We start from the raw sequence: 8,830 nt of genomic DNA, 5'->3' as shown, positions 1-8,830 counted from the left end.
CCGTCTCAGCATTTCCGGGCGCATAGCTTTTGGAATGATGACGCGCTGACTCCTGAAGAGCACGCCATCCTGGGCACTTATCTCATCTCTGATGGCCCAGTAGTCCCTGACGGCTACAGGGGTCTCCTCTTTGTGTCCTGGCCATCCCTCCAGCACGACAGACTTAAGTGTTTGAAGACACACATCCTCCTCAGTGTGTGTCCGAATCTGTTTCAGGCGTTGGCTGCTGACATTTAAATAGTCTGCCTGCTGAATGGCCGCCGTGTCACCCTGCTCCTGCTGCATGCTGCAGACCATCTCACGTTGGTACAGTGTGTCTGTTCTCTGTGGCGGGGTGGTGGCTCTGCTGAGCGTGTCACTTATGTACATCTCAGGGCCTGGCTTGTATACCACCGCAAGGCAGTAGTTCTGAAGTGTGAGGAGCATGCTCTGAAGACGCTTTGGCGCACTGAGGAGGGGCTTGGTGAAGATGGACACCAGCGGGCGGTGGTCGGTCTCTGCAGTCACATCACTCCTCCCATATAGGTAGTAGTGGAAGCGTTGGCAGGCGAATACGATGCTCAGGCACTCCTTTTCAATCTGTGCGTAATTTTGCTCTGTTTGGGTCAATGCCCGGGAGGCGAATGCGACAGGCTGTCCCCCTTGAAGCAAGCAGCAGCCCAGACCCGCCTGACTGGAGTCGCTCTGTACGGTGACTGGCTTGCGGACGTCATAGTACCTTAGGACTGGCACCGCCGTGACCAGTGCCTTGATTTCCTTCATGGCGGCATCATGTTTGGGCAGCCAGTGCCACATCACATCCTTGTCCAGCAGTCTCCTCAGCGGCTCACATACCGCTGACAAGCGTGGCATGAATCTGGACAGATAGTTCACAAATCCGACACACCGCTGGACCCCTTTTGCATCTGTGGGGTTTGGCATGTCCAGAACCGCCCTGACTTTTTCAGGGTCAGCCTTGAGGCCCTCCGCGGACAGTATGTGGCCGTGGAAGCGGACCTCCTTCACTCGGAACTGCAGCTTTTTCAGGCCCAGTCTCAGTTTTACTTCCCTGCATCTGTCCATCAGAGCGATGAGGTTTGTGTCATGGTCGCGATTGGCCTGATCCTCTGTGTCCCCACAGCCGACTATAAGGATGTCATCGGCTATGGGCTCAATCCCTGTCAAGCCGGCCAGCAGCTCATGCTGCTTCCTTTGATACAGCTCTGGGGCAACTGACACACCGAAAGGGAGTTTCAGCCAGCGTTTCCTACCCCACGGTGTCCAGAATGTTGTCATCAGGCTGCTTTCTTCATCCAAGCGGCACTGCAGGAATGCATCACGTGCATCCACCAGGGTGAATATACGTGCCTTTGGCAGCTTATACAACACGTCATCTAAAGTGGGCATAAGGTAGTGGGACCGTTTCAGAGCACGGTTGAGAGCCTTCGGGTCAATGCATAGTCTCAATTTGTCTGGCTTTTTCACTATGACTAGATTGCTAATCCAGTCCGTAGGTTGAGTGACTGTGGTCAAGTGTCCCTCCTCTTCATATCGATCAAGCTGAGCCTTAACAGCTGCCTTGAGGGCCACTGGAACATTCCTGGGAGCACACTGCACCGGTGCCACAGTGCTGTCCAGCTCAAAGTGAATATCACCGGGCAGAGACTCAACAGGGCTGGTGAACACGTCGTGGTAGGTGCTGACCAGACACTCCTTGGTCAGGTCTCCCTTCCTGCAGTGCTCCACCTTATTCACCTGGCCTCTGGCCAGTATGCACAATCTCAAAGTCCAGTCTGTGCGTCTTACCCCTAATGACGCATTGTGTGCTGTACACCCCTAGTGAGCTCATCCACTCACTGTTGTATAGTTTTAATCTGGTGAGACTCTTCAGAAGAGGGGTTCTCGGCGCCAGTGTTGTCTTGTCCTTGATGCTCATCACATTGCAAGTGGCTCCAGAGTCGAGCTGGCACCTCTGAACCCCACTTTGCAGTGGCAGGTTGACAAACCACTTTTTACCTCGAGTGTTCACAGCCCCCACGCTCTCCGCTGTGTACACGTCTCTCTCATCGCTGTCCTCCAGTTCCCCTGGCAACGGGTCATCCACAGCATTCAACTGACGTGCCTGCTGGCCTCTTTTCATGCATACTTTTGCAAAATGGTTAGCAGTGCCACACGAGCGGCACGATTTACCAAAAGCAGGGCACAGGTCCCGCCCACGCTTGTGCCGTGTGCCACAGTACTTGCATTCGCCAGCGTCTCTCATGCTCTGTGGTTGTGCAGATGTGTTGGTGGACTCGGATGGCCTGCTGCCAGACCTCCGTCCATATCGCTGTCCTTGTGTGGCATTAATGCTGTCCCCAGGTCCAGAGCTGCCCAGTGACATGGTTTTTAACTTGCTGTCCATGACCTCGGCTGCACGGCAAATTTTAATGGCCTCGTCCAATTTAAGGTCATTTTCCCTTAGTAAGCGACGTCTAGCACCCTCGTCAGTTATCCCGAGAACAAGCCTGTCCCTTATGAGTTCATCTTTTATAGCTCCATATTCACAAGAGGCAGCCTTTTCCCTCAGCCTGGTAGCAAACGCATCCAAGAGCTCTCCATCCTCTTGTTTAAGGTTGCCAAACACGTACCTCTCAAAGATTACGTTCTTTGCGGGTGTGAAGTATTGCTCCAGTGCCACCAGTATAGCACCCGCATCTTTTTGTTGGTCCGCGGTGAGTCCCAGGTTGTGTTTGTAAACATGTCGGCAGTCGTTCCCCATTAGCCTCCTGAGCGCAGCTGCTTGTACCGGATTTACTTTCTCGTTGAGCCCGGTCGCAAGCAGATAATCCTCAAATTCTGCTCGAAAGCTCACCCAGTTGCCGTGGATGTCCCCCGCCATCTTCATAGGCTCCGGAGGTGGGATGCTGGATGCCATTGTTCCAACGTGACGCTAATGCTAACAGGCTAACTGAAACTGCTAAACCTCACCAAAACAAATAAACGCACTCTGTCTCAGCGACGGACAGTAGCATGCAATCCACAGCTGGGTCCTATTTGAGCTTCTGACACCATGTTTGTAGATGTATGTGCATTAATGAATAAGGCAACTCAGGCTGTGTCTCAACGCCGTGTATTCACATTAAGCAGGCAATCATACAACTGAGGTATATTCACGTGAGGCAGATATATATATAACACAGGCACAATACGTCCACAGGGTGGAGCTGCAACCTAGCCTAAACCACCCTGTAACAAGCTCTCTCAGATATATACATACAGAACATGTCTCTGAAGTGTTTGGCTCCAAACACCAAACAGATCATTGCAGCATTACCCATAATCCCCTCTGTTTCAGCCCTGTTTCAAAAGTCTGTAGGCTTGTTTGAGACTGTCATTACCCGATCCGTCACCCTGCCCGATCGGTTCTGCGCATGTGCGAGAGGGTCCGCCATGTTGGACAACTCCGGACGGCAACACCAGATGGACACTTGACACAGTGGCTTTTAGCAAAGCTCAAAAAGAAAACTCGAGAGAGATGAGTTATTGTTATTACAACGTGACTTCACTATTATTTAACAACTCTTTTTATTGGGTTCTTTTTATTGGGGTTAAGTACATTGTCAGAATAAGTGAGGAATGAATTTAACTTCTGTTAGACAGCCATATGCCATACATTTTTGCATACATTCACAGTAAATATTTATTCAGTATGATAGCTGTCTAACAGAAGTTAAATCTATTTCTCACTTATTCTGACAATGTACTTAACCCCAAATAAAAGAACCCAATAAAAAGAGTTGTTAAATAATAGTGAAGTCACGTTGTAATAACAATAACTCATCTCTCTCGGTTTTTCTTTTTGAGCTTTGCTAAAAGCCACTGTGTCAAGTGTCCATCTTGGGTTGCCGTCCGGACTTCCGGACCATCTCGCACATGCGCAGAACCGATCGGGTAGGGTGACGGATCGGGTAGTGACAGAGACAAGCAAGGTCTGCGCAGTTGCGATCAACGTCTTGCTAGTGCGTTGCATGATGGTTAGTCATTTTGTCCGACTTGCTCTGGAGGCTCGCCCACATGAGACTTTGAAATCTCGCGGGACAAAGACGCCCGCAGCCTTGAGAGCGAGGCGAGGCGAGTTGGCGCAGTTGCTCTCCACGAGCTGCGGAAGCGAAATGCTTGATGGGAAACGGCTCGCTGGTATCTCGAGCTGAGCGCTCATTGGTGGTTTTTACCACGTGCTGCTGATGAAGCTCTCCAATTGGCTGGCAAAAGTTTGTTGTTGTTTTGTGTCAGTTTTACGTCGCCACATCCATTCCCATTTTTCATCATTGTTCCACAATGTTTATCATCATGAAATTAATATCTATATATTTTATACTATACTGCTTACCCTAGTGGCCCATGTATGAACTGCAGTGTGTGGCACTTCCGTATTGGCTTCTCGGCTGTTCCCCAGAGTTTGCCGCTTGGGTAAAAGTGATTCTTTCAGTGAGAGTACAGAGCAAGCTTCTACAGTTGCACTACGTTTTGATAACAGTTAAATATTATTTTGATAATAACATATATTTCAATGTTGATGAACTTCATACTGTTCATTCATAATCTGATTGTCTTTGTAGCTCACTGTTGAAATAAAAAAAAAACATTACAAAATAATGATATCTACAGCCCCTAAACACACAAACACACCGCTTTCATAAATAACACACTTGTTCTGCAATAATATGTTTTATGTTTCCTGTCATTTTTGTTAGGAAAGGACATGCCTGAAAGACACGACATGTTCTCCTTCTCTGAGGGTCAAGAAGAACATCCAAGCTCTCCAATTGGCTGGCAAAAGTTTGTTGTTGTTTTGTGTCAGTTTTACGTCGCCACATCCATTCCCATTTTTTATCATTGTTCCACAATGTTTATCATCATGAAATTAATATCTATATATTTTATACTATACTGCTTACCGTTTTCATACTTTATATATCTTAGCATATTCATACACACTGTTCATACTGCTCACAGGCTGATATCTAGTGTATTCATACCCCACTGTTTATTCATCATTCAATTCATTCTATATGTTATTCTGTAGATTGTGTACATTACTTTCCTCTTCACTGCTTGTTGCACCTGGTTAGAAGCTAAACTGCATTTCGTTGTCTCAGTACCTGTAATATGTGCAATAACAATAAAGTTTCTCTTTAAGTTAAACCAAATCATTAAAATAAAAATATATTGTAATGTAATGATTTGGTTTAACCTTATTTATTGAATACATCATTTAAAATGGCAAGATTAAATCAATTTCCGCCATTGCAAACCAAGCCAGTCAAGCCGACTCCGAGTCCGAGCTGTCCGACTTAAGACGTGCTTTTTGACACCTCCCCCGGCTGCGATCGGCTACTCTCGTCTACTTTCGAGGCGAGCCGCAATGTGTCTCAAACAAGCCTACTTACTTCAGATAAGTAAATAAGGAGCCCCTCCCCACGCCCCTCAAGTGAATCAGGCATCCGGTTGTTATTATACATCCATGGCTGCATCTCACTTCTGTAGGCTACATTCAATCCTCGCGTCCCTCACTTGCGTCGTTAGTACTCTTCAGGGCTTTGGGAGTCACGAGCTGCAGCTTCACGATGAAACACATTAACAGCAATGCGCCCAAACACGTGAAGAGAAATCTACACCAACCTGACGAGACATGAGCAGGGTTTACCAAGAGAGCTACGTCAGCTACAAATAACGTAACATCTGAATTCATCTGATTCTTCTTAATCCTACAAATAAATAAAATATATATAAAAACATGAGAATATCTTGTTTCAGAAAAATAATTGATGTATTTATTTATAATAATAAAAAAAGCAAAACACAGAGATTTTCACTTTTGTCCTCTTTCTTTTATTAACAAGAAAACCCCAAACATTAAAAAATGTACAGTCATGTAAATGTGGCACTCGAGCTGTTGGCTCAACAGACACGGGAAGGAGCGCCGCCTAAAGGAACTCCGACATCTACAGGATGTGGAGGAAACCCTGAAGAGAAGCTGATCCATGATTCATGGACAAAGTTTGCCTTTTGTTATATTTAATAAAGTCATAAAGAAAGTCAACAAACGAGTGAAATCCACCTCCAGTGCAGGAACAGAGCCAGAGAGAAGCTCTGCCCCCGAACACAGCTCACATCCACACATTATATATATTCATGAAGAGAAACGGGTCCTACCCCCCACCGTCAAACCATCAAACCCCCTCGTCACTAACCGTTTGCAAATCCACCTTTGACTTCCTTTGCCCTCCTGAAATGTAAATCATGAACACACATCTCTGTTAAACACACACAAGACTACAAATACAACTGAACAGAGTAAAAGGCAATCAGAGAATAAGAATATATGTTTTAAATGAGTATATGATCATTTCACACGACACAGAACAACTCGTGAGGAGATGTTAAAGCGCATCCCATCATGTTTGATTGACAGCTGATCTCTGTGCAGTGAAGACATGAGCCATCAGCTCTGATGGACACACGGTGAGTTTAAGAAGTACAAGAGTTCCTCGAGTGACTTCAGGCTATTTCAGTTTACAAAACTCAGCTGTTTCACAAAGCCAAACTCCAGCATGTAGCGGCTGAGTGAACGTGGCCTGCACTCTGTGGAGGAGAGTCATGGTTTCAGAGACGACGCTGTAGGACAGAACACCTGCTCTGTGATCCAGGTACACTCCTACTCTGGAGGACAGAGGACCCGAGACGAGAGTGCTGATGCTGTTGTAACGAAATATATAACCGTTTTGGTCACAATCTAAGGACCAAGATTTATCATTGAATACAAATATACTTTCGTCCCCACCCCCTGCTCTGCTGGTATTCTTGTATGCGACTGCTACAAAAACTCTTCCCCCTCTCCACTCCACCTCCCAGTAACAACGTCCAGTCAGACCCTCTCTGCTCAGGACCTGAGAATAATCAATGAATCTGTCTGGGTGACTGGAATAAGACTGTGGTTGTGGCATGAGTGTTGCTTTTCTGCTCCCCTCAGATAATAACAAATGTGTGTTTGCTGTGTTTGGATCCAGAGTGACTTCCTGTGAATATCTTAAGAACCCAGCTCTGGAGGCGGGCTCTGCTGCTGCTGACAGTAAAACATCCACTTCAGTCGATGAGACGTGTGTCCATTCCTCTCTCAGGACGTCCTGTAGTTTGTCTCTGACTGCTGACAGGGCCGCCGTCACGTCCTCAAAGTAGCTCAGAGGACGGGTGTTGGTGCTGGAGGAGTGTGTAGCTCCACTGAGGGGGGCTGGCAGCGAGGAGGGGGGGTAGCTGAGCAGGAACTGGTTGTGGTCCTCTGTGTGAGACAGCAGCTCCAGCTCAGCGTCTCTCCTCTTCAGCTCAGAGATCTCCTGCTCCAGCTTCTCCTGGAGCTCTCTGACTCGACTCACTTCTCTCTCCTGCTGGGATCTGAGCTGCTGCTTCACATCAGAGCTTCCTTTCTCCATGAGACGGATCAGCTCAGTGAACGTCTTCTCACTGTCCTTCACTGCTTTATCAGCGGAGCCGTTGACGGCCTCCACCTCCCGCTGAAGCAGCTTCACCTCCTTCTCTCCGTCCTGGATCCTCTGCTGGATGTTGAGTCGACTCCCCTCCAGCTCTCTCTGCCTCTCAGTCCTCTCTGCTGCAGCTGACACCGTGTCGTGGCCTTTGTGTTCGTCCACAGAGCAGAGATAACAGATGCTCTGCTGATCAGTGCGGCAGAACAGCTTCTTCACCTCGTCGTGACGAGAGCAGATGTTCTCCTGGAGCTTCTTGGAGGGCTCCACCAGCTTGTGTTTCTTTAATGGAGCTACGTCATAATGAGGCTGGAGGTGTTGGTCACAGTAAGATACAAGACACACGAGGCAGGACTTACAGGCTCTCAGCTTCCTCCCAGTGCAGACATCACAGGCCACGTCTCCAGCTCCAGCATAGCAGTGATCAGCAGGAGCAGCTTGGAGTCCAGTCTTCTTCAGCTCCTCCACCAAAGCGGCTAGCATGGTGCTTTTCAGCAGGACAGGCCTCGGTGTGAAGCTCTGCCTGCACTGAGGGCAGCTGTGGATTAGCTCTCCATCCCAGTGGTGTTTGATACAGTGCATGCAGTAGCTGTGTCCACAGGGAATAGTGACCGGAACCTTCAGTAGATCCAGACAGATCGCACAAGAGAAGGTTTCCCGCTCCAGCTGAACTCCTCTCTGCGCCATCTCACCTCTCAGTGGCAGCGAGTGTCTGAGTTTCACTTCCTGAGAGCTGAAACTGTGTGAGCTGTGATCTGAACAGGATGTGTGTGTGTGTGTGTGTGTGTGTGTGTGTGTGTGTGTGTGTGTGTGTGTGTGTGTGTGTGTGTGTGTGTGTGTGTGTGTGTGTGAGCAGTGAATGTGGCCTATCAGCTCTTGTGCTTTACCCACATGTTGGTTACGCCCCTCCTCCTCAGTGTGGATCTGAAGGGGAGGAACCAGGAAGTACAGAGTGGAGCTGGCTGTGTCTGAGAGCAGGAAGAAGAGGGAGGGCTCATCAGCCTCTGACTCGTTCCAGGAGGAGGAGCAGACGCTCTGAACTGTTTCCTCATTTACAAACGGAGCCTCGCTCACAACCTGCTCTACATTTGAAAACAGTCTTCAGCTGTAAAACATTTGTTTTAAAATCAGGCTTTTGTAGCACACAGCTCCACACTCATGGTGGCAGTGGTGTAAGAAGTACTCAGATATTCTACTAAAGCAAAAGTAGAAATACTACGGGGTAAAAGTACAAGTACAAAAGCATTGGTATCAAAATATACTTAAAGTACCAAAAGTAAAAGTACTCCTTATGCATAAAGGCCCTTTTCAGAATCGTATCTATATAT

At 47.8% G+C, this 8,830-nt stretch overlaps 1 protein-coding gene across 1 annotated transcript; it reads right to left on the bottom strand.

Annotated features, from left to right (window-relative positions):
* Window positions 1-5,830: 5,830 nt before the first annotated feature.
* LOC117455749 (tripartite motif-containing protein 16-like) lies at window positions 5,831-8,307 on the bottom strand. The gene has a single exon (XM_034095295.2). It carries the CDS (start codon window positions 8,187-8,189, stop codon window positions 6,528-6,530), a length of 1,662 nt encoding a protein of 553 aa, XP_033951186.1. The 5' UTR covers window positions 8,190-8,307; the 3' UTR covers window positions 5,831-6,527.
* Window positions 8,308-8,830: the final 523 nt, after the last annotated feature.

Source organism: Pseudochaenichthys georgianus, chromosome 12 (genome assembly GCF_902827115.2).
Source record: "Pseudochaenichthys georgianus chromosome 12, fPseGeo1.2, whole genome shotgun sequence".
NCBI lineage: Eukaryota > Metazoa > Chordata > Actinopteri > Perciformes > Channichthyidae > Pseudochaenichthys > Pseudochaenichthys georgianus.
Note: the sequence above shows the minus strand (reverse complement) of the source record. Positions and strands in the feature narration are given on the sequence as shown.

Coding starts and splice junctions, on each gene's coding strand:
- LOC117455749 (XM_034095295.2), bottom strand. CDS start 8,189: ATGGCGCAGAGAGGAGTTCAGCTGGAGCGGGAAACCTTCTCTTGTGCG.